At 39.3% G+C, this 26448-nt stretch overlaps 1 protein-coding gene across 1 annotated transcript in view; it reads left to right on the top strand.

The window, feature by feature from the left end:
- The window catches only part of CERS6 (ceramide synthase 6), a 320250-nt gene that overhangs the window by 173267 nt on the left and 120535 nt on the right, over positions 1–26448 (top strand). The window contains exon 4 of the mRNA XM_082840643.1: positions 5565–5622. Coding sequence (XP_082696769.1) covers positions 5565–5622 — 58 coding nt within the window. The remainder of the gene's footprint in view (positions 1–5564; positions 5623–26448) is intronic.

Genomic DNA, 26448 nt, shown 5'->3' on the forward strand with positions numbered 1-26448 from the left:
TTTGTTATTTGATATTGATATTTGGAATCAATGCCCCATGGATACTGAGGGACGACTGTATCAATATACAAAGTTTATACTAATTTATTTCAAAATATATTCTCATTTATCAAACTCCATAATTTCACTTTGTTTGTAATAATTTGCAAGATATAGTGGCATGTTTATATTAAGTATTAAATTTTATGAAAAACAGATATAAGCCCTACTTCACTCTTCTTTATGTATTTGATAAGCAATGATTTTTTTTTCTTACCTTAGATTATGGAACAGCTAAAATGGAAATGTCTCAAAATGAATAAATTCAATCAGAATCAAAGGAACTATATGCTATTTTTTGTGTGTCCTAACAAGGTATTTTAGTTTTTCACTCAATACAGTATTTTTTTTTATTATTTAGACCATTCCAGAGTTGACTTTCTTTGATTCCAAATTCCTACTGTTTTGGGTCATGTAAAAAATTGTTAGCAGCATTTGGCATGTCTTTTCCCTTTCCTATACATATTTTGCACAGTTTATGGAAATAGTTGATAAAACTATTTGATTAAGGACAATTTTGCTTAAGATAAAGCTAAAAGTAGAGAAGTCAAGGGGAGTACTCATACCGTTAATAAAAATTCAGATGTCAATTTAGGAGCTATTTCTTGTCAGACACTCTGTTTGCTGTCAGAAACACAAAGATAAGTAAGATTCAGTCGCACCCACTTGGAACTCACAAGCAAGTCAGAGGTTTGTGGCTGTAATCAAAGACGAGGTAAGGAGGTAAGAAACACACCGTCAGAGAATTACAATGCTTTCAGTGTTGCAACATTGAGAAAAGGTGGCTTTTTGGTGTAACTAGTATTTGACACAAATCCCAAAGGAGGCGTAGTGTTGCAGTACATGGACAGGATGAGTGGATAAGATGGAGAAGGGCGCCCGGATAATAACTGGTGACTTTAGTGGACAAGCTCAGTATTGTTTAAGGGCCCTGGTATCTGAAAAGAATCCCCAATGCAGTCCTTCCCTGTTTCCAGTTTTGCAAGCAGCCAGTTTCTATTCATCAGGACAGAGAGCGTTCTCATCACGTGGTGTCCACGAATGGCCCCTCGGTCAGAAACACCATTTCAGCTGAATACACTGTCTTCAGTTTTCAGGTGTATAAAATCAGGAAGAGGCAGCAGAGCCTAATGCTTAAGAGCTGGGATGTTGAAGCCATGCTGCCTGGTTCGTAGTCCCCATGCTCTCCCTCTCTAGCTGTGTGACCTTTGGGCAAGTCATTAAACCGCACTGTGCTTGTTTCCTCGTCTGAAAAAAACTAGGGATGATGTTAATAGGACCTACCTTGTTGTGTGGAATAGTTTCACTAAATGACTTTCTACTTGTAAAGTGCTTAGAACAGCTGCTAGCACAGAGCAAGCACTCCAGAAATGTTGTAAAGAAAATGGCCCATGTGCTGCCTTCCTCTGTCTAGGATGGTGTGCTGAGTTGAGCTCAGGGGGCTGCTCTGGCTGTCTTTCTCTGCTTCTGTCTCCTCTATAGATTAGGACCTGCCACGTGGGTGACACCTGGCAGTAAGACACAAGACCTCAACGCTCTGATTCCCTGCTTTTATGGCACATTTTAGTAGTCTTGATTTTCACAAAGAGCCCTTTCAGCCTTGTTGCATAAGGACAATAAACCAGATTCAGTGGGTGGTAGTTCTGACTAGCTTTCCATTCTAATTTTCAGGCCTGATGGATATAAAAGATTTCCATGTCCAAATATATGTAGTGGGACACATCTAGGCAGAGAAATGCACGTGAATTCTGTGGAATTGGAGAGGGGGCTTTCGAGTCAGTGCTGCACTAGGTTTGTGTCCTGGTTTTGCCACTTAGCAGCAGTGTGGACTTGGGCAAGCTAATCCCTAAGGCCTCTTCCCAATAGAGGTTCCTAGCAGAGTTGCTTCCTCGTCTGGAATCTTTCTGGGACTCTCTGGTGATTCTGAGTATTCTCCACCCACAGCTTGGGACCCACAGCTCCTGGTTCTGCAACCAGGCTCCAAAATGGGGTGGCTGTCCTCACTCCTGTTTTCTGAGTACTTTTGAGTTTATGCTTTCCTTAACAAAATTCCTCTTCTGCCTGTTTAGTGCTACATTCATAAAGGCACACAGGTAAATTCATGCATTCACGTTGCCATCTTTAACCAGGCATCATCTTTAAGTTTTTAAAGAAACATTCTTTAACTATATTTCTCTTAGCATGACAATGGTTTCTTTTTTTAATTTTATTTTTTTATACAGCAGGTTCTTATTAGTTATCGATTTTATACACATCAGTGTATACATGTCAATCCCAATCTCCCAATTCATCACCCCCCCACCCCCCCCAAGGCTTTCCCCCCTTGGTGTCCATACGTTTGTTCTCTACATCTGTGTCTCTATTTCTTTTTGTTTGTTTGTTTGTTTGTTTGTTTGCGGTACGCGGGCCTCTCACTGTTCTGGCCTCTCCCGTTGTGGAGCACAGGCTCCGGACGCGCAGGCTCAGCAGCCATGGCTCACGGGCCCAGCCGCTCCGCGGCATGTGGGATCTTCCCGAACTGGGGCATGAACCCATGTCCCCTGCATCGGCAGGCGGACTCTCAACCACTGCGCCACCAGGGAAGCCCTCTCACTCATCTTTTGAACAGTCACTAATTGATGGGGTGCAGGGATTCTCCTGCTGCCTCAAAAAGTATCGTTCATGACAGAGAGCTGTCTAGGTTTCTGACTGGCAGATTTTTGCATTTCTGTACAAATGGCAGAAAGTGGAGACAGGAAGATATACTAAGATTTTCCTACTTCCTTTTTTAACACCCATAGCTTGTTTCTTGTTGCCTCTAATTACATTTTTTAAATCTAATTTTATTCTTTTTTTCTGCTGTAAAATTCTCTGATTCTTACAGTAGGCTGAAGGTAATTTCTTCCTTTTTTGTGGTTGCATCCACCTTTATTTACCTTTCTTTTCATAGATATTTTAGTGGGAAGTTGAGAGAGGCTGTATCGGGCTGGTAGCTAGACACCATTTAAAACTGTAACTTACATGAAACTACACAAATAAAAAAAGGACTTTCCGAATGTGGCAAAATGCTTGAAAATTTTGCTTCTGTAGATATTTTGTGGAAATAATGTCTGCCTTATAGATATTCATCACAGGTTGTTATTCAAATGATGGAGGCATTCATGTTCCTGTAATACAACCTATGTCTTACGAAAGCGGGGTTATTTTATGAAAGAAAATGTAGTTACATGAGTGATTGTAGGGATTTCAGTGACTTCCATAAAGTTTTTTGTTATCCATAAAAACTGCCTGATCTGAGTGTCTTAGAGCTGAAACAGCTGTTATAAATCATTTAATCTAGGAGTTGCAAATTCAGTTGTCTTCAGGGACCAGAAAAATGACTTGCAAATGCATGAAGTTGGTTGATTTAATACCATCAGGAGTGGGAGGGACTCGAGAGAAGTGGAGATTACTTGTTCCACCAAATCCTTAGGCCATCAATATATCAAAACAGTGTAAATATCAAAAACAGTACAATAGGGCTTCCCTGGTGGCGCAGTGGTTGGGAGTCCACCTGCCGATGCAGGGACACCGGTTCGTGCCCCGGTCAGGGAAGATCCCACATGCTGCGGAGCGGCTGGGCCCGTGCGCCATGGCCGCTGAGCCTGCGCGTCCAGAGCCTGTGCTCCGCAATAGGGGAGGCCACAACAGTGAGAGGCCCACGTACTGCAAAAAAAAAAACCCCAAAAAAACCCAGTATAATATAAACCCACTCTCCCATTATAGAGATGGAACTGAGGTCAAGGGATATTAGTAGATTTGCTCGAAGTTAGGAGAATCTATGTATCTCGACCAGAACCAGCTATATAATTTGCAGGGCCCAATGCAAAATAAAATATGGGGCCCCTTGTTCAACAATTATTAAGAATTTCGAGATAGTGACAGCAAAACATTAAACCAAGCATGGGACCCTGTGTAACTGCACAAGTTACACACCCTTGGAGCCATCCCTGGTCTTAACTTCTGATTTAGAATTTGTACATCCCAACAGAAGGAAGCACACAGATACTTTCACCCATAACCACCAAAAATTGATAATGGAGATGGGGTTAAAATTAAGTCCTTGACACATATACACTACCAAACGTAAGGTAGATAGCTAGTGGGAAGCAGCCGCATAGCACAGGGAGATCAGCTCGGTGCTTTGTGACCGCCTGGAGGGGTGGGATAGGGAGGGTGGGAGGGAGGGAGACACGAGAGGGAAGAGATATGGGAACATATGTATATGTATAACTGATGCACTTTGTCATAAAGCAGAAACTAACACACCATTGTAAGGCAATTATACCCCAATAAAGATGTAAAAAAAAATATATCAATAATAAAAAAAAAGGATAATACCAAAAAAAACCCATTAAGTCCTTGACTTTGACACTGCAGTATATGAACTGCCCTTCCTTACAAGAGGGCTTTTGTAAGAGGTTTTAGAATCGTTGCTTTTTGTTCCTTCCTGAATTCAGGCTTTATGGATGATTAGTTGATGATTTTCAACCCTGCAGTTCAAAGCTCTTCTCTCAGTGTTAGTTCTGACATGAATTCCAGCATGTTTGAATACGAGACTTTATATAACTTATATACATGGTGTGTGTATATATACGGTTACTACAAAAAAACTCTTACCCTGGTACTCAATTCCCGATTTTACTTCTTATATTTTCTGAGTGTGAATAGCTATGCCTTCAAAAACTGATTGATTTCACTAAATAGTATTCCTGAGGTCATGCTGTTCATGGTACCTTGGGTTACAAGTTGTAAATGAACACAAAGGAGAACGAGACTAGTCAACTTTAATTTGTCAGGAGGCAAATTGCTTTTTGTGTTTGCAAAGTCTCGTATTTTAAAAGATTTAGACATTCAATTCATTTGTCATTGAAAGGGAACTTAAAATTTTTTCCTCATTAAAAAAGTGAATGTCTAACAGGTAGACATAGAGTTTGGGATGGTATAAGGTTGTTGTTAACAGTTGCACATCAGATGAATGATTTGGATTCCAAATGGGTTCCCTTAGCAATATCCAGAAAGATGCCAATAAAAATTAGTTAAAAGATGAAGGAAAAATATGTTACCTGATTTAAAAATGTTAATACCTTTTATTTTTAAAACAAATATGAGCAGAAGTTAAGTCATTTACTTAATATCTGAAATAGGCAAAGAATTCAAAGCTATCTTATATACCTTCATGTTTGTAAAATCTGTTCGTTCATGAGCGATGAACAAGAGGAAATTCACATGTTGGTAGAAGAGAAGATGGGTAAATACAATAACTGAGTGAAAGAAAATTTTTTATGAATGTAATTATTAATATTTTAAATATTTGCAGTATGCCATGCACATAAGTGTATGTGTTTAGCCAGAACTGAAATCGCTCATTAAGTTTAATCCCTGGTTGGGGCAGAGGTGTGTGTAGGGGGGGTTCATTTAACGGACTTTTTTCACTCACGTGTTTCAAAATGTGCTGTGAAATATTTAAATTGAATATCATAGAATTGTTTTTAAACTTTCCACAGGTGGAAATTTTCATTTGGCCTTTATGTATTTACCTATGGAGTCCGGTTCCTGAAAAAGGTAGGCTCTGTCAAGTTACTTTCTGTGATTCTTATGTAACTGTAAGCCTCTATCTCATTTTTTATGTTGTGGCAGTAGTAGAATTGTAAACAGTCATAACACACTGGCTAAGAATTATTTGTACATTTTTCTTCGATTTATAAAAAGATTGGCCGTTCATTCTTTGTAGTAAACAACTTTCAGGCATCTGCCGAAAATAACTTTTGAAAATAATTTGTTTTTCCAGTGATAGATGTTACTAAGCATATTGACCACGCTAGTTGGTTATTCGCTACCTATGGGCATTAGAACCTTATAAAATCCATCTCAGGCTTGGAAAGAATTTCGAGTTTCCACATCGCACATCACACAACTTGAAAGAATCACTTTTGGCATTTTGTGTTATCACTGTAGCCTTTATCAGTAGAAATTAGAGTTTAGTGTCTTGCAAAGTTACCAACAGGGTAACACCAGCTGCCAGTGGAAAATTCAATTCCTTTTCTAGACTGTGTTCCCTGGCTGCTATGTTGCTTTTCTGCATGAACAAAGGCACCTTTACCTATGAAAGCAATTCTTTGAGGGCGTCATAGTCTTTTTCTTCTTGATTTCAGTGCTTAATGGCACTAGTAACAAGTTAGGCTGCTTAACTTCAAGTCTCACGAAGACGTTCTCACAGTCATGCCATAGTGAGTTGGCAGAAAATGGGAAATTATTTTTTAAAATGTTTTACGGTATTACCCTTTAAAGTGATATCAGTGTTATCTTTATTTAGCAAAAAAATTTCAAACTGGGGCATTGGGCCAAGTGGCACGCCTTACTAGTAAATTCTCATGTCAATGTTGATATGAAAATTGCAAATACGTTTTCATTTTTCAAGTCTGAGTTGTAAGATATTGTCCGCCCGTGGCAAATTCTATTATAAATAATAGTTGTTTCCCAATATCATATTTTCCTAGAGGAAATAATTCTTTTTACTTGTCTTTTCCTTTAGTAACTGCAGTTATTTTTCACTTAATAAGACTACATGGCCCAGAGGTCACTTGAATAGATTTAAAAGAATGAACTTCACTCTGTAAGATTTCTAAGTATGAAGACATTCTCAACTGGGGTAAATAAATGTGGTGGAAAGTGCTTATTTTGTTCTAGTTTTCAGATTTATGTATCTAGGGGAAAAAATAGAAAGAATGGCTGTAGGGCTTTTATGCTTCTGTTCTAGTTTTCAGATTTATGTATCTAGGGGAAAAAATAGAAAGAATGGCTGTAGGGCTTTTATGCTTCCAACTTGACTACCTTGGAAGAGGAAATAGCTTTGGATGGAATTTCAGCTGACATGGGAGAGCTGGGCTTCATTGGAATGTCGAGTTGCTAACTGAGGTCACGGTTTGGAATTCACGTCGGGTTCTGTTGGTGAAGGGCTTTGATGGTGAGCAAGGAGAGCTGGTGAAAGCCAGGAGCACTTCTTTGCCCTTTTGCCTAGATCTGCAGGATGTGGTCTCTTTTAAAAGCTTTCATTCAGCAAGCCTGGCCATCTGTCATCAGAACAGGAAACGCTTTGACACTTAGCTCTGCTTCATTCCGTCCCTACACAGACTGAATGGAATGAGAGTAGTTTTCATCCCCTAGTCCTCCGTGGCTCTGTAGAAGGCAGTAAAAGGGCTTGTCAATAGAATGTTTGCCTGGAAATCGTTGTTCCTTAAACTGTAACAGCTTCCTTTCAGCTGCCTCTAGATATAACAAATGCTTAAAAATGAAAGGAGAAATAGATGTTGTTCTTCTTGTTGGATTAATTTGTATTTGGGGTTTCTTCCTTTGATACTCTCTAAGAAGCACTCCGTTTTGGATGAGCTGTACGGTTTAGTGTTCAGTCATACTGCGAGATAGAAAAGTGTACCTAGACTCCGTTTGAGCTGTGAAGGACTTCATAAGCTATCTTGTCCAGCTCTTTCATTTCACAGCTGAGGAGGCAGACGTCCAGAGAGGGTAGATGGCATTCCACAGGTCATACAGTGAGTTTAGGAAAGGGCTGAATCTCAAGTGAAACGCACACTGCTATCTCTTATCCTAGTACTTTCCCCACTTTACCAGCCCACCTTAACCTCATGACTTCCTTTAGTTAAGTTAGCAGACTTAACCTAATGTAGTCGTTGTTTCTGTTTTGAACTTTAAATACTTACCTTAACGGATATTTAAAATATATTTCTGTTAACTTGTTGGAATGGACAATATATTTGCCCATCTAACCAAAAGGAAAAGAAATTATTATGAAGGCAGCAGCAGAAATAGTCAAAACAAGGTAATTCCAATTTTCACAATACCCTGAATGTTTTAAAATAAAATAGCAGGGTAGTGGACCAATTTTAAAATATCAAAGGCCACAGCTGCTTCTTATTCCCAGCATCCAAAATGTGGATCATTACATGTGCTGTTAGAAAAATACCTAGGCAACTTGCACTGTCCAATTTTCTTCTGCTTTTAGGTCAAATGAATCTGATGCGTCTCATCTTCTAGGGTGTATTAAGTAACCTTAAGTACCCTTTCTACCCTGAAATTCTGTGCTCCCGTTAAAGAGATATTTACCAAATGCAAAGTACCACGCACCCATGATAGAGAATCTTAAAAAATAAAAAACAAATCAATTAATAAAAATTTTTGAAAACCGTAGAATTTTAGATGGAAAAGTTATCATGCCTCTCATCGAAATACCTCATTTTATAGATGAGGCTATGAGGTATCAATCTCTAGTATAAGAGTAGCTTGAGTTTTCTCTGCCATATTCAAATACATTCAGGCTGAATACTTAAATTTTATTAAACGCTGTTAACCTTTCCAATTTGAATTGGCTTAATCCTGTGGGGAGAACACATATATTTTCCTGGGTTTACCAAGTCATCATAGATTTTCAGTGTATATATATGACCGATTTAAGTGCCCTCAGTTTAAAAATATTCTTTGTATTGAGAAATAAGGCAGTTCAGAGTTTTTAAATACATATAAACTAGGTTTATGTCAGTACACACTTGTGCTGTCTTAGTCTGAGCCCTCTGAGAAACAGACACCAAGAAGAGATTAAATGTGTAAGAAATTGATTAGGGGAAGTGTCTATAAGAGAAAATGGGGAGGGAGTTGACCAGGAGGCTGGAAGAGCCTTCAGACCACAATGTATGTCTGACTATGTGTGCGGGAGAGAGGGAAAGAAGGAAAGTGTGGGTGAGCCTCTAAGACTGCTTGCTGTGCCTTTCTAAGAAAAATTCAGTCAGGCCACTGGGCAGTCCTGGAGCCACAGTTGATCATCAAAGGAGACCTGTGTCTCCAAGAAATGGGCTTGCTGTAGTATTCCTGTTGTGCTCAGTCATAGGCTGCCAGCAGCCTGTGGGCAGCAGGGCCTTCATGCAAATACTGCTGTGGATTTTACTGCACAGCAGCGGGGCCCTGAGTCAGCCACACTCCCACCAGCACAAGATCTAACAGGTGCATTCTCATGGTTGCCATGTGTGCTTAATTTTTAAAATATTCCAGCTTTTCTTCAGAAAGGATACATCACGGAATAAGACCTTATGCCACATAGAAATGGTTTTCATATGCAAGGTATTCTAGAGAAGCATAGAGAAATATTTATCTATTGTCCTTTTTTTAAATTTTATTTTATTATTTTTTAATACGGCAGGTTCTTATTAGTTGTCTATTTTATACATATTAGTGTATACATGTCAATCCCAATCTCCCAATTCATCCCACCACCACCACCCCCACCGCTTCCCCCCCTTGGTGTTCCATACATTTGTTCTCTACATCTTTGTCTCTATTTCCGGCTTGCCTTTTTATCATTTTATTTACTGTGCGTTGATTTCCCCTCCATTATGTCATAATTCCTGTAGTTGATGTGTGAATGTATCTTTGGAGCAAGACACAGTCTGACTTCACACATGAGTTGTCTCAGGGTCCCGGGCACTTACCTCCCTCTTGTACTGATCCAGTTTGGGTGATAAGTTATGTGGTCATCCTATGAATAGTTCTGTAATAAAGGATGAAATAATTGGCCCCATATTTTCAGACACCCTGTAAAGAAAGCATGTTTGTGTGTCACGTATATGAAATCAACAAAATGTTTTCTGTAGTTTCATGATGACAGATAAGAAGATGAGCCTCATTTATGGTGAGGGGCTAACAGGTGTACATATATGTCATCTTTGCTTTCTCAGCTCTGAGCCCCCTTTACAGATAGCAGTTAACTCTGATGATGGAAGTAGACCCTAGAAGGCATTGATCTTACAGACATGTCACTGAACTATTAAGTAAAGTCATGGTTGGGTTAGTAGGAAATATTTAAATAGTTGAAAGACATAAGCCTGTCTCAATAGTCTGCTCCTGTAATTGCTGACACAAGTGACCCTTAGCCCCATGAATATGATTAACAGAGACAAGTACTTTCATGAAAGAAGACCCAGAATTACTTCAGGTGCTCTGAAGTCCCAGAGCACAAGGTACTCATACAGAGTAACACATTTTTCTAGGTCTTGAAAGGGACCATATGTCAAGCCTTTAAAAATAGAGTAAGTTATCTCTCATTTACTGTTACCTTTTTTTCTCGTTTGTAGATGGAAGCTTATATTGAGTGGAGTTCTTTGAATACTTTTCTTTCGGTTCCTTTACTTATTTTTTAAAACTATAGTGTCACAGGAAGGTCATTAGATATATGTGCAATTGGGACTTAGGTAAATGTTTTTTTCCATGTAATCTACATGTTAGGCTAATATATCTCCAACTTTTTGACCATATGGTGCATTTTATATCACAGTTTTGTACACATGCAAGTGTATGATTAAAATAAAGATTACTCAAAATATATCTATACCTAACCTCTGTATCAGTCGGGGTCCACGTTAGGAGACAGAAACTACAGGAGTGATTCTTGGGGTGACTGTAATGTGAAGAATCATTCACCAAGAGGGAGCCACCAAGACTATGTTACTCAGAGCAGTCGATCTGCTGTTTGCTACCTGTCTGCCATGAGATAAGGAGCTTGACTTGAATGTAAATCAACTCACTGCTTCTTTTTTGGAGAGTCTACCTCTGAAGGAAAGTCGGCTGAAATGAACAGTGCTCTTCACGATATAGTTAATTGACATTCTAATGAAACAGTAACAAAGGCTTCAAGGACGGGCGCTCATCTGCCCACAGCATTTTGATCAGCGCTGCGCTGAGGTATCATGGACGTGGTAATGGCAGGAAGAGGCTACGGCTCTGAGGACGGGGGCTTATAGGAAGAGGCTGGAGCTATTGGAACCTAGATGCTCCAAGGAGGAGCCGTGGAGCTGGACAAGAAAGCGCTGACCAGCTGGTATGTCTCAGAAACCACAATGAGGCTGGTTCTGAGAATGAGGAAAAAGGGCAACCAGCTGCTACCACTGGGATGAACTGTCACTGCTGGGGTGCAGATGCATTGCTGGAGGGCCCAGTTGGGGTGGGGCTGAGGGAGTGGTGGTAAGAATGGGAAGCAAAACAGAGAGGAGCACATTCGAGCTTCCTCTTGCAGTCTTCCCCCTCCCTCTAGTGCCTTCCTGGAGTCAGAACTCAGCAAGGGACTAGCTCCTTGGAGCCAGCTCAAGTGTCTCCACAAGATCTTTTTTTTTAACCTCTTTATTGGAGTATAATTGCTTTACAATGGTGTGTTAGTTACTTCTGTACAACAAGGTGAATCAGCTATACATATACATATATCCCCATATCTCTTCCCTCTTGCGTCTCCCTCCCTCCCTCCCACCCTCCCTATCCCACCCCTCTAGGTGGTCACAAAGCACAGAGCCGATCTCCCTGTGCGGCTGCTTCCCACTAGCTATCTATCTTACATTTGGTAGTGTATATATGTCCATGCCACTCTCTCACTTCGTCCCAGCTTCCCCTTCCCCCCACCCTGTGTCCTCAAGTCCATTCGCTACCTCGCGTCTTTATTCCTGTCCTGCCCTTAGGTTCTTCAGAACCTTTTTTTTTTTTTTTTTTAGATTCCATATATATGTGTTAACATATGGTATTTGTTTTTCTCTTTCTGACTTCACTCTGTATGACAGACTCTAGGTCCATCCACCTCACTACAAATAACTCAATTTCGTTCCCTTTTATGGCTGAGTAATATTCCATTGTATATATGTGCCACATCTTCTTTATCCATTCATCTGTCAGTGGACACTTAGGTTGCTTCTGTGTCCTGGCTATTGTAAATAGAGCTGCAATGAACATTGTGGTACATGACTCTTCTTGAATTATGGTTTTCTCAGGGTATAGGCCCAGTAGTGGGATTGCTGGGTCAAATGGTAGTTCTATTTTTAGTTTTTCAAGGAACCTCCATACTGTTCTCCATAGTGGCTGTATCAATTTACATTCCCACCAACAGTGCAAGAGGGTTCCCTTTTCTCCACACCCTCTACAGCATTTATTGTTTGTAGAATTTTTGACGATGACCATTCTGACTGGTGTGAGGTGATATCTCATTGCAGTTTTGATTTGCATTTCTCTAATGATTAGTGATGTTGAGCTTCCTTTCATGTGCTTGTTGGCAATCTGTATATCTTCTTTGGAGAAATGTCTGTTTAGGTCTTCTGCCCATTTTTGGATTGGGTTGTTTGTTTCTTTTGATATTGAGCTGCATGAGCTGCTTGTAAATTTTAGAGATGAATCCTTTGTCAGTTGCTTCATTTGCAAATATTTTCTCCCATTCTGAGGGTTGTCTTTTCATCTTGTTTTATGTTTTCGTTTGCTGTGCAAAAGCTTTGAAGTTTCATTAGGTCCCATTTGTTTATTTTTGTTTTTATTTCCATTTCTCTAGGAGGTGGGTCAAAAAGGATCTTGCTGTGATTTATGTCATATAGAGTGTTCTGCCTATGTTTTCCTCTGAGAGTTTTGTAGTGTCTGGCCTTAAATTTAGGTCTTTAATCCATTTGGAGTTTACTTTTGTGTATGGTGTTAGGGAGTGTTCTAATTTCATTCTTTTACATGAAGCTGTCCAGTTTTCCCAGCACCACATATTGAAGAGACTGTCTTTTCTCCATTGTATATTCTTGCCTCCTTTTTCAAAAATATGGTGACCATAAGTCTGTGGATTTATCTCTGGGCTTTCTGTCCTGTTCCATTGGTCTATATTTCTGTTTTTGTGCCAGTACCATACTGTCTTGATTACTGTAGCTTTGTAGTGTAGTCTGAAGTCTGTGAGCCTGATTCCTCCAGCTCCGTTTTTCGTTCTCAAGATTGCTCTGGCTATTCGGGGTCTTTTGTGTTTCCATACAAATTGTGAACTTTTTTGTTCTAGTTCTGTGAAAAATGCCATTGGTAGTTTGATGGGGATTGCATTCAATCTGCAGATTGCTTTGGGTAGTATAGTCATTTTCACAATGTTGATTCTTCCAATCTAAAAACATGGTATATCTCTCCATCTGCTTGTATCATCTTCAATTTCTTTCATCAGTGTCTTATAGTTTTCTGCATACAGGCCTTTTGTCTCCCTAGGTAGGTATATTCCTAGGTATTTTATTCTTTTTGCTGCAATGGTTAATGGGAGTGTTTCCTTAATTTCTCATCATTAGTGTATAGGAATGCAAGAGATTTCTGTGCATTAATTTTGTATCCTGCTGCTTTACCAAATTCATTGGTTAGCTCTAGTAGTTTTTTGGTAGCATCATTAGGATCTCTATGTATAGTATCATGTTATCTGCAAACAGTGACAGCTTTACTTCTTCTTTTCTGATTTGGATTCCTTTTATTTTTCTTCTCTGATTGCTGTGGCTAAAACTTCCAAAACTATGTTGAATAACAGTGGTGAGAGTGGACAACCTTTTCTTATTCCTAATCTTAGAGGAAATGGTTTCAGTTTTTCACCATTGAGGCCTATGGTGGCTGTGGGTTTGTCATATATGGCATTTATTATGTTGAGGTAAGTTTCCCCTATGCCTACTTTCTGGAGGGTTTTTATCATAAATGGGTGTTGAATTTTGTCGAAAGCTTTTTCTGCTTCTATTGAGATGTATCCACAATATCTTAATAACTAGCCCAAACTTCCCATTATGTTGCATTCTGTGATGTACTCTAACAACTTACTGTAATTTATTGTATTACATTTTAAAACTATGCAAATTGCCACTTATTATGTTGACTTCATAGCTAACTAAGGGTGAAAACACTTTTGATGAATTGACTTGCCTGAGGCAAAAATCGCAGCCAGGCTTGTGGTCTTTAAAATTTCTAGGTTGGTTAAAAAAAAAAAAGTATTCGCAAACAAGTTTCAAAAATCTAGCAGTTCAAGGAATATTTTAAATTTTTATTAGTAAATTTACCTAACTAAGAAATACAAGTCATATCACTATGGGAGAACATTAAGTTAGAGGTCAGGATTGAAGTTTCAGTCTCTGTTCTGCCTGTTGTGCTTAATAGGACCTTTGCTCCCTGAAACCTCATTTTTTTCATGTGTGAAATGGGAAGATGAGGCTTGCCCTGGCTTCCTTGGCTTGTGTGTAGGGGTGCTGTGAAGCTATACTGTACTTGGAAAATGTAAGGCATAACACTAATTAGTGCTGATTTAGAGGGGGCTCTGTTGAGAACTATGAATGCCTATGTCTCCTGCAGTGCTTTGACATGAAGCTTTTGAATATTGTGCTGCTGGCGCCACCTAGTCCAGTGAGATCCTTTGTCATGACCATGCTTTGATGCTTGCAAATAAGTAAATGCGCTTCCTGGAATGGAAATTATCTGGCGTGACCCGAGGAAATTGTCCTTCAAGGCTTCTCCTTACTGTATCTGCCTTTTCCCCTTCTACCTACATCTATCCTCTTGAATATTTTTTGATTCCCTCATACCTTTCCTTTGCCCTTCTGTGTTGACTTGTGGCTGGTATCCTATCTGAAGGGAACATTCTGAGGCCAGGGAGAAACTGAGGATAATGTGATTCAGTGAGGACACTGAAGAAGGAGCCAGAAGACCTGGCATTAATCAGTTTTGCAACCTTAGGCAGGTTACTTAGACTCTCTGGGACTGCATCGCTACATCTCTCAAATCAGTAATGTAGACTATGTAACTATTTTTATTATTTTTCATTTGAGTATTTTTTAATATATATATAATATAACATTTTAAAAACTCTTCTCCCATAATTCAGTGAAGATTTTGAAATAGCTGATCGTATGGCAAGCTGGTACCTGTTTAGAAAGCAAAATAGCGATATAGAAGAATCACCTTAAGTACGTTCATATACTGTGACTCAGCAATTCAACTCCTATGAATTATCCTGAGGAACAAATTATATGGAAGCAAAAAATATACATGTATAAAGTTATTATTGCAACTTAAAGAAATGCATATGTATATACATACAGATACATTTGCATGCAAATTATAGCAAATCCAAAACAGAATGTAAAACAATCCTAATGTCTAATATTAGAATTGTTTAAATTGTTATCAAAGTGGCAAAATAGCATGCAACTACTTAAAAATAATAACTATAAAATTACTATATTATTTATAGTTCTAGTAAAATATTTAGTAGAACTTTACATGAAAATGAGTAACAAACTCATTTGTACATTTTGCTGTGATAATCATATATATATAGCAAATGGAATGTAATAGGTAAAAATGTTAAGATTTCTTTTAGAGAGGAACTGTGGATGGTTAATATTTTTCCAATATCTTTATTAGTTTCTTTTTTTATTAAAAAAAGTTAACCCTGGGCTTCCCTGGTGGCGCAGTGGTTGAGAGTCCGCCTGCCGATGAAGGGGACACGGGTTTGTGCCCCGGTTCGGGAAGATCCCACATGCTGCGGAGCGGCTGGGCCCGTGAGCCGTGGCCGCTGGGCCTGCGCATCCGGAGCCTGTGCTCTGCAACAGGAGAGGCCACAACAGTGAGAGTCCCGCATACCGCAAAAAAAAAAAAAAGTTAACCCTAAGATGTAGGAATTAGGGTGAAAATGATTATGCATAATTTATGAAATTGTGGGTTATGAGAGAGTTGGCAGTTGTAATTTTAAAAAGGAGAACTTTTGTTTAAGTTGAATTCCATTTAAATGGCAAAGACATACAAAAGTTTCATCAAAAAGACTCCATCTGTTCCCATTTGCCTAGTCCTCACAGCCCTAATCCCTGGATTTTCTCTTGGGGGTTCCCTGAGATCTTATTGCCCATAATGCCCCAGAATGGGCCTAGCATAGCTTTCTAAGGAACTTTTTTAGTCTCTAGTGGGATTCTGGTAAGATTTAAGCTCTTTTTCAGATTTACGTGGCCTATATTAGATAATCTGGAATTCTTCTCCATATAGTACTTTAAAAAACTTCTCTCGCAGTGGAAGTCCCACCTCCTTTGGAGTGGGGTAATGCCTTGAAAACACTCTCAGCTTAGTGCATAGCCAGGATGAAATTTTGCATCACTGATAGTAATCATCATCATAATAATGATAGCTATACTGTGCTGAGCACTCACTGTGGGCCAGGCATTATGTTGATCACTTAGCATTCACTCCTCATGTGTTATACAGTGTAACTTCTCACCCTTATGCATGAAGAAACCAAGACTAACAAAGGTTCGGTAATGTGTCCGAGGTCACATAGCTAGTCAGTGGCAGGGCTGAGATTTAAATCCAGGTATATTTGGCCATATAGTCTACTTGTATCCAGGCTCAATTACTCACTGAGTAGATCTTCTGGGTTGACGAGGATTAACCAGGGACCAAGGAAAAGCAAAGGCTCCGTCTTTGAACTGTATTCATATTCAGAGCACAGAGTTAAATTTAGCGATTACATTCAGAAGGTCCAAATTAAGCATCATATTTGCTTCATTTTTCTGCTTTCAAATGAACTCACTTCGGCAAAGCCGAGAATTGGTGTATTCTTAGTATTTTTGGATCTTATTAGAAACTGTCTACTAATTTTCCAACTGGGTATAGTTGTCCTTTTTTATACAAACAAATAATGTAATTATGGCATACAATTTATTCTCTCCTTGTACGATGCTTAGTTTCTGCAATGTGACTAGCAAACTGTTAATACACTATTCATAGTAAGAACTTGGTTGGGACAACTCAGTGTTTTCTGTAGCTTGGGAAATGTGAAATTGTTCATTGCCTAGAATAAATTAAAACTTGTTCAGGTGATAAAACCATTTCATCAGCCCTGAGGTTATAGCTTATAGCTTTTAATTTAATGAGATGGCAATAGTTTGATTTTGGTTGTGTAAACTTTCCGTAAAGAGCATCGAGAAGCCTTTTACCCACGTTTTCGCTTTGTGTTCAGGCTTTGTCTTGAGGGAAGGTCATTTCACACCCAAAGCTTTCTTCAGGCGGTGAGGTAGAAAGATTTCAGGACTTGCAGGAGTTCATGAAGCTGATGTGGGAGGAGGTGCTTGAGTGGATTCCCAAGTACAAGTGGCGACTGCTGCCCTACTAAGTGATACTTGCTCTTAGGTAGTTATTTATACAAGGGTTTGTAGACTTGGTGCCTGATTAAACCATGAATCTTATCTTTTCAGCTCCCACAATAAAATATCAACTTTTCAGAAACTCTAGAAATAAAGGAAAAACTAACTTATAGTTCAGAGGCTACTAAAATAACCCTGATTTAAATATGACGTTCATTATTAGACAGTCCCCTAAAGGCATAGACTTAAACTTCTCAAAAAGTTTAGAGCTGAACTTGACTATGAAACACATTGGTCCTCATTTATATGCTGTAACAGAGCTAGTGCTACAGGCTTCCTTTGGCTGAGGGCAGTGGCTGAGAATTGGATTGCATTGCTATTCCTCTCCTGTTTCCATGGGGAATAGAAATCTAGTCACTCTCAGAAGAGTTCAGGTAATTTGGTACGAAATATTGATCCATGTAACAAAATCTGTATGTGCACATTCACTCTGCATTAGCTGAAGCCTCAGATGACACTGAAAGGAAAATTCTTTACTGAATTCAAAAAAGAAAGCATTCTTTTTAAGGTTTGTTTTACTAAAATTTGAGAGCTAATGGCTTTCACATACAACGGTCATCATAATAAAACATTTTCCTCATCAACCATAATGAAACAAACCAGATGTTCTTTGCTTAAAAACAACAGCTTTCTGGGAGAAGTAATGAGATGTTCTACTTCTGCAACTGGTGTTTTGTCTCTACGGGGAAGACCCAGTCTTGGCTGTGAGAGGTGGGGTGAGGGTACTTAGGACAAGGACATGGAGCAGAGCATCAGGCATTCCGAGCTGACCGGCTCATGCTCTAATTATAGCTGCACGTGCGGCTCTGAGAAACTGGCTCAAGGAGCATCTGGATACTGGCTCAGCTACAGTTTTCTGTAAGGTGGGACAAATGGCTTAGGGTTTTGTTTGGTTTTTGCCGCCTTCTCCTTTATTAATGCACGTGAGACTAGGCCTCCCTGCTAGAGGCCATTGCCGTCGTTGTTTTAGGAATTTTTGAGCAGCAGTCTGGTGATACCAGTCACCTCGGAATGACTTTTCCAAAGCACAGGGAGGATGGCCATTTTGTCCTCAAGGAATTCAGGCTTCTATAAGGCAGTGAACTGTGGAAGGAATAAAATAATTTTTTCAGGCAGAATGAATCTGTAGTGACAGAGGTAGTTGTATGGGAGTGGGCAGGAGAGAGCCTGCTGGAGTGGTAAAAATCTTCTAGATCTTGGTCTGGGGGGTGGTGACATAGGTGTCTATGTCCTGACTATGTAGACAGGTGATGTTAAGTGTATACACATATAGACATATGTCAAGTTTCTGTACACTTAGGTTTGTGCACTCTAACTGTATGTCAGTTACACTTCAATAAGAAAACTTAATAATGGTGTCTGGTCATCCTGTAGCTGCCATGTAAAGCAGCCACTGCATGTTGCTGAGTGCAAATGTGGGCACAAGGCATTTGAGGATCAAAAGATGTTATTTAAAGGGCTCTTCCAAGAGCTTCTGCCTGTTACTGATGGGAGATACTGATCTCTGTTCATTTGTTCATTCTTTCATTCAGTATCTGTTGAGTACCTACCTATGACAAGGAATATGCTAAGCCTCATGGATATAACAGCAAGGCAGTCTGGGTCCCTGAGCAATATTATTACTGTTCTTCCCTTCTCTGGGATCATCAATGACATAGGAATTTAACTCAACTTAGCTAACATTTATTAAACGTCTGCTCTGCCAAGACATAGTGGCAGGTGGAAGAGGAGAGGGAAGGAATAATCCCTGTCTTCCAGGATGTTATATGTATGGTAGAGGAGTTATAGCATGGTAGAAGAGTTAAGAGTTCTCTTTAAATACTTACGATATGAGACTTTGCGATAAATGATAGAAGTACAGAGTTCTGTCTGAGCACGGGAAAGGGATCCAATTAAGGGAATTGAAGAAAACTACAGAGAAATAGGATTTAGTCTGAACCCTAATGAATGGGTTGCCATTGACAGGGGGGTTAGTGAAAGCATTCTTAGGCGGAGAGAACAGAGTGGGAAAACTGGAAAAAACAAAACAAAACAGGGTCTGTTTGAGACTACAGGATGGAGAAATTGGGAAATAAAACTGGTAATGTGTTTGGGGAGGACTTGACTGTTGTTTTAAAGAGATTGGCCTTTACAGCTGAAGAGGGCTTAGTTCTCCTCCGTGTCTCCATTGTAAAGAGACCTGGTGTTTGTGTGGAAGGGGCATCCGGCCTCCCCGCTGACCCGATCTACGGCCTCTCATCTTAGTAACACGTGACGCTACCTCTTCCTCATGTCTTCTTCGTGTTCCCTCCCCTTCTCTTCCACATACCCCAAGGGGTGAATGAATGGAGTGGGGAACTCTAAGGATAATGGTGGAGAGTCGGTTCAGTTACCTTCACCCTCCCAGCCTCATCCATCTATGAATGGCGGTGAAATTATATCCTTAACCCTCTCCAGCAGAGCTTAACCAGACACTGACATTACTATTCCTTCCATTACTGTTCTAACCCTCTGCAAGCAACATGATTGCTCAAACCACTCGTCTTCCCCTGTAGTCCCACTTCACCCCTCTCTGCCCAACTTGCTAACTGTCAGATTCCAGGGAGGTATCCTACCTGTTGGAGTATCATCTCCTTTTAGACATTTCTTTCAATTAAACTGATTTTAATCAGTTTAACTGATTTATTCTCATTTATTTCTTATTTTATTTTCATACAGTTATTTTCCATTGAAGTATGATTGACGTATTAAAAGTCTGTACATATTTAATGTATATATCTTGATAAGTTTGAAGATAAGTATATACCCATGAAATGTCACCATATACAGTGTCCTAAACTTATCTACCACGTCTAGAAGTTTCCTCCTTCCCCCCCTTTTTTTTATAAGAACATTTGACATAAGACCTACTCTCTGAAATTGTAAAGTATAAAATATAGTACTGCTAACTCTGTGTACTATGCTCTGCAGTAGATCTCTAAGACTTATTCATCTTGCATAAGTAAAACTATGTACCCCTCTCTAATTTCTCCTCCCCCCAGCCCCTGGTAATCATCATTTTCTCTGCTTCGGTGAGTTTGACTATTGTAGATTCCTGGTAAAAGTGAGATCATGTAGTATTTATTCTTCTGTGTCTGGCTTATTTCCCTTAGCCTAATGTCTTCTAGTTCATACGTACTGTCGGAAATTGCAGGATTTCCTTCTTTTTTTAAGGCTCCAGTGATATTGCGTTGTATCTATATACATTTTCGTCATCCATTCACCTGTCAGTAGATACTCGTTTTCTATTTCTTTTGCTATTTTGAATAATGCTGCAGTGATCATGAATATGCAGATATCTCTTTGAGGTCCTCATTTCAATTATTTTGGGTATATACCCAGAAGTGGGATTGCTGGATCATATGATGTTTTTGAGGAATCTCCATACTTTTGTCCATAGTAGCTGTACCAGTTTACATTTCCACCAGCAGTGCACAAGGGTCCCCTTTTTGCCATATCCTTGCCTATTAGGACGGTTATTATCAGAAAAACAAAAGATCTTTTGTTTTTCTGATAATAACCGTCCTAATAGGTGTGAAGTGATACCCCATTGTGGTTTTGATTTGCATTTTCCTGATGATTAGTGATATTAAGCACCTTTTCATATACCTGTTGGCTACTTGTGTGTCCTAAGAGAAATGTCTATTCAGGTCTTTGGCCCATTTTTGAATAGAGTTTTTTGCTATTGAGTTGCAGGGGAGTTCCTTACGTATTTTGGATTTTAACCCTTTATTTATTAGATGTATGACTTACAAGTACTTTCTCCCATTCCGTAGGTTGCCTTTTTCACTTTGCTGATTGCTTCCTCTGTTGTGCAGAAGCTTTTTGGTTTGATGTAGTTCCGTTTGTCTATTTTTGCTTTTATTGCCTGTGCTTTTGGTGTCATAACCAAGAAATCATTGCCAAGGCTAGTATTAAGAAGCTTGGGCCTTGGATTTTCTTCTAGGAGTTTTACAGTTTCAGGTCTTACGTTTAAAGCTTTAATCCATTTTGATTTTTGTGATGATATAAGGTAAGAATCCAGTTTCATTCTTTTGCATGTGGATATTTGGTTGTCCCAGCACAATTTATTGAAGAGACTATTCTTTCCCCATTGTGTATTCTTGCCTCCCTTGGTTTATTTTTGAGGTTTCTGCCCTAGCTTCCTGTAGAGACTGCACTGACTCCCCAGCTTTTCCTCTGGTTATCAGCACCTCTGACAAAGGCAAACAGGACAAAAAACTGTCCCATACTCTCTGTGTTTTTCCACTGCTCTAACCACTTTTGTCTTACTCTGGCTGGTCACATTGCTACCACTGGGTTCACTTTTGTAGCATCATTTACTTAGAATGACCTTCCTCATCCTAACTCAAAGCCTACCAGCCCTGATTCTTCACAGATCCACCTCACTATGGAAAACCTATAACTTAAAGCCCTTTAAATCTCTCATTTAGTGCACATATTGCATATATGTAAAACACCCAGCTTGGTCCGTGAGCCATGAAAGGTGTTCAATAAATAGGAGTTATTGTTATCATTATCATATAATATCATCCAGTACTTAAGTAGTAAGTGTCTTATCTGTGTACTTTCATCTCAGATTTCTTTCCATCTAGTTCTATAAGCTGCTCATTTCCCCATGCTGCCTAATATCCTGCTAAGAATACAATAGAGAGTTCACAAAAACTTGAGTAATAAAATTAAAAATATGCAACTTTGCTATTTCATAACAGTTTTATTTAAAAGTTTTGGGAAAAAGAACTTAAAATTAATGACTGAAGTCAAATATGGAGATTAGCTGAGAATTTTCACTGTTTGTGGTTACCCTATTTCCCATTAGTATTGTACAGAGGGTTGGCAGTAAAATTTAATAAAATTAACTTCTTTCCCTGAACTGGTAGGTAGTTTGAATTCTGGCTAAACTCTCTCTCTCTTATGTGATTAGTACATCCAACCAGATCTACCCTTAGAGTGTTAGTTTTGAGTAGTTGGTTGGGGATTTCCAGTATTTTTGTCTTATGTCTAAAGGAGCGTGTGTGTGTGTGAGTGTATACAATCCAGTTAGTAAAGCTGTGGTGACTGATACCCAGGGTCTCACTGCTAGGAGCTGACTGAAGGATGCGCCAGGAAGTCTAAGGGATTCCATTACTACAGTGTGTGAACAGTGTATGCAGGTGCATCAAACTAATTCTCAGGTCCCCAAACTGAAAGATCAGGTATTCTCCACTCTCCTTTATAGTACATAGTGTCCTCGTGATACCATGAAATGGCAGAGTGGAGAGTAACCATTCTCATTACACTTTCCCTTCTTGTCTTTAATACAGTCAGGCCCATCTTGCTCAAGGTAAATTGGTAATATTCTAGCAATTGTTTCTACGGTGACTTGGGCACTAGTGGGACATTTAGTAACCACAGTATAAGTAAACATAGTCTGTTTTCCCAGGCAGTAGCACTTTTGTGAGTTGCCAGCTTCTCCTTTGGATGTGTTCCTCTCCGTAGCAGATCCTTGATTAGGGAGTTAAAAGTAAATATAAAATATCCTAACAGAGATTCTTAACAGGGTGCATGGTATTCAGCATAAGCAAAACAATTATATTTGGCACCAGCTATTCCAATACAAATGGAGGTAATAACTAGACTGCCACGCTCTGTGTGTGTGTGCGTGCACCTGAGCGTCGTTGGTATATGAAGTGTGCGCATGGGCGCGCACCTGTGTGTGCATGCATCATTGGTATATGAAGTATGAATCAAGAAATAGCTCTTCTCACTTTGTTCTTAATCATGGCTCCTATCACCCTCACCTCAGCTTTTTTCTTAAACTAATGGTTGAAGCTGTAAAGAAATTGAGAAAAAGTGGTGCTTTGCTAATTTTCTTGATTTCATGTGAATTATGAAAAAAGGGCCATGTAAAAATGAAATTACTAAATGCTATGGATGCAATTTGATTTGGGACCTGTTGACCTAATTTACAAGGTCCAAGGCTGGGAAATGATTTCCCACTAGCCTTCCTTATTAACCAGTCTTTTAACCTCAGACAGTGGACTCCTCTACTTGATTTCTGTGTAATGCAAGAAGTACTGATAAGCACAGAATGTGGTCAACAGAGATTGGCAAAATTATGATTGCCAGCTACCATCACAAAGAAAAACAGTGCTACAGATTCCTTACATAACTTCTGTAGCCCCATAGATGAGAGTGTAGGAATTAAAAACAGAGTTTAGATTTTGATTCTGGTTGATTATTGTGATCATCTTTTATCAACATGTGACACATTAATTAGTCATTCAATGAATAGATGCTTGTATTCATAGTATGAAGTCTGGCTTTCTAAAAAATAGGTGTCATGTAGTAATATTGTGCAAAAGTTGTACCTAATGGCTCTTTTTAGGTATCAGTTTGGAAATGCTATTCTTTTCCTTTTGTAAGTTCCTCCTGACATACATTTGAATTAAAAAAAAAAATCACACAGTACAACATTGAAGGTTTTATCCTCATGTGTTGAACGTGGTGATTCTAGGCCAAGAAATTGATAGAAGTACAGAATGGACTCCTTCTGAATGATAGAGAAATTGTGAGAAAAAGTACTAATTTGTGATTCCATTAATTTTAAATCTATTTTGCTTGCTAAGAAAAAGTATTTTATTTAGTAGCTAACTCCAGTGATTGTATTCATAATCGACTGCTGCTGGTTCAAACCTTTAAGCACAGATAAAATAGACTTTAGATTGGTAGTAGCTTCTCATGTTGTTTTTTTTTCTTATTTTTTTAAAATTTATTTTTATTGATTTATTTTTGGCTGTGTTGGGTCTTTGTTCCTGCACGCAGGTTTCTCTGGTTGCAGCGAGCAGGGGCTACTCTCCGTTGTGGTGCGCGGGCTTCTCGTTGCGATGGCTTCTCTTGTTGCGGTGCGGATTTTAAGACTTTTTTGTTATTTGTGCTACAGTGTGTTTAGGGTGTGCTTGCTGTTTTTCACTTTGTGTTCCTATAACATTTGTTTCAAAGAAGTGATGTTCTATTTGATTATTTCATCCTGTTAAAATATAGGACACCCTATATTAATTACCAAGTTCAAAGAAAAATGTTCCAGGAGTGGTTCTCAAACTTGAACATGTCTCAGAATCACCAGGAGGGCTTGTTAAACCACAGATGGCTAGGCTTAACCCAGAGCTTCTGATTCAGTAGGTTTGGATGAGGCCTGAGGATTTGCATTTCCAAGTACCCAAATGGTGATGATGGCAATGCTGGTCCAGAGACCTCACTTTGAGAACTGCTGTGTTATAGTGTGGTACCCAGAAAAAGCTAAATACTCACTTACCAGGTGTATTAGTTTTCTATTGCTGCTGTAACAGATTACCACAAACTCAGTGGCTTAAAACGACACAAAGTTAATCTCTTACAGTCCTGTGGTTGGAAGTCCAAAATCAGTTTCACTGGGCAAAAGTCAGGGTACATGCAGAGCTGGTTCTTTTGGGAAGCTCTAGGGGAGAATTTGTTGACTTGCCTTTTCAGTTCCCATTGGCTGCCTGTATTCCTTGGCTTGTGACCCCTTCCTCTTCTTCAAAGCTTATCACGCCAGTCTCTGCTTCTGTCATCATATTGCCTCCTCCTTTTCTGTAGTCAAATCTCCCTCTATCTTCCTTTTATAAGGATATTTGTGATTATAGTCAGGACCCATCCAGATAAACCAGGGTAATTTCTCCATCTCAAGATCCTTATCTTAATCATATCTGTGAGTTGGTTTTGCCATATAAGGTAACATTTACAAAGTTCAGGGATTAGGACTTGTATATCTTTGGAGGCCATTATGCAGCCTATCTCACTGTGAAAATCTTCTACTTTTCTCTCCTGATCTCTTGGAAGGCAGTCACTAATCTATTCAGAAAGAAATGTCATTTGGCACATTTAAATTTGGAGTCATTTTGCATTCATTGCTTCTTATATGAAAGTGGAGATGATTTGCAGGTGGTAACACATCTGCCTCTGCAATAAATGTTCATGTTATTCTACTATCTTAAAAAGTCATGAAGAGAGAATTTAATTAAATTTTATAACACAATTATAACACAAGGGTCTGTGTGGAAGAGACACTTATCCTTATCCTTAAAGAGTTGACAGGCTAATGGAAAATATGACCTGCTCACAAGTATATGACATCAGGTAGCACATGAGAATTTTTGACAAGGTGTTCAGGGAAGACTGCACTAGGATGTGGTGTTGAGGATGAAATATGGAGACTTACGCTGATGATGGTAATGAGCAAAGGAAGTGGAGGGAAGAACAGTGTTGGGGAAGAATAGAAAGTGGTAAGGCTGTAACTTGAGGAGTGGGGAGTGTGTCTGGGGGCAAAAGAGAAGGGGGCACAGCAAGCATGATGATGCTGGGAGGCAAATGGGACAGACAGTGAAAGGCTGTGTTTGCCAGGTCAAGAATTTAGCTTCTGTTTAGTTAGGAAAGAAAGAATAAGGAGATGACAGACGGTTGAACTAGAGAAAGGCCACCTGGCTGCAGTGTGAGGAATGAAGTAGAAGTGCAAAAACTGGAGGCAGGGGGACCTGTGTTGGCCACTGTAACAGTCACGACAGCCATTGTCCCTGTCATTGGCCCCTATGTTGGAGAAATGGGCTCTTGTGTCTCAGCTGTAGATTTTTGTGTCAGGTACTCCCCCCAGAATTGTCAGTTTCAGACAGGTAAAGCATTTCCTGCTTGTTATAAAGGCTTATCCAGTACTGAAGAGGTAGTGTTGACTTTTTAAAAGGAGAAAAGAGGAGACAGAATCTTCTTAGTTGCATTTAAAAGTTGCTTCTAAAAGGGGTCGGGGCGGGGGAGCGGGAAACAAGTGAATGTTTAAAAAAGATTTCTCCTGTTTCTTTTCCAGAAGAATGGCTGCTACTAACCTGCCTCCCCCCCAGATGTAGCTATTTCTGTTGTGATTTGTTTTCACAGGGGTAGAAAACACTTTTTTTCTCTTCCATTTAGGGTCTCTAACTTAGCAGGAAGAGAAAAAAACCAAGGGATATCCACATTTCAATGAAAATAGTGAATCCTTTTATTTTAAGAGACAAAAACTTCTCTTTATTTTTTTAAAGTTATACTTAGTCCATAATACAAATAATTTAAAAATATACTTTTAGTTCTGTGATATTTAGGGGAGAGAAGGCAGCTGACTTTGAAGGAATGAGAAAGAAGGGTATTCAGCCCTGGCAGGCACATGCTTCCTCAGTCTCCTGCCACGTGCTGTTCTGTGCTAAGCCCTGTGTTGTGGTATTTAATTGATCTTCTCCCTGACCTTCTGATGTGTGTGTTATTACCCCCATTTAAAAGAGAAAAGAAACAGTTTCAAAATGGCTAAGTAACTTGAAGTGGCAGAGCTGGCATTCAGCCCCAGGTCCTGGGATTCTTT

The sequence above is a fragment of the Leucopleurus acutus genome (genome assembly GCF_964270905.1).
Source record: "Leucopleurus acutus genome assembly, chromosome: 6".
Lineage (NCBI taxonomy): Eukaryota > Metazoa > Chordata > Mammalia > Artiodactyla > Delphinidae > Leucopleurus > Leucopleurus acutus.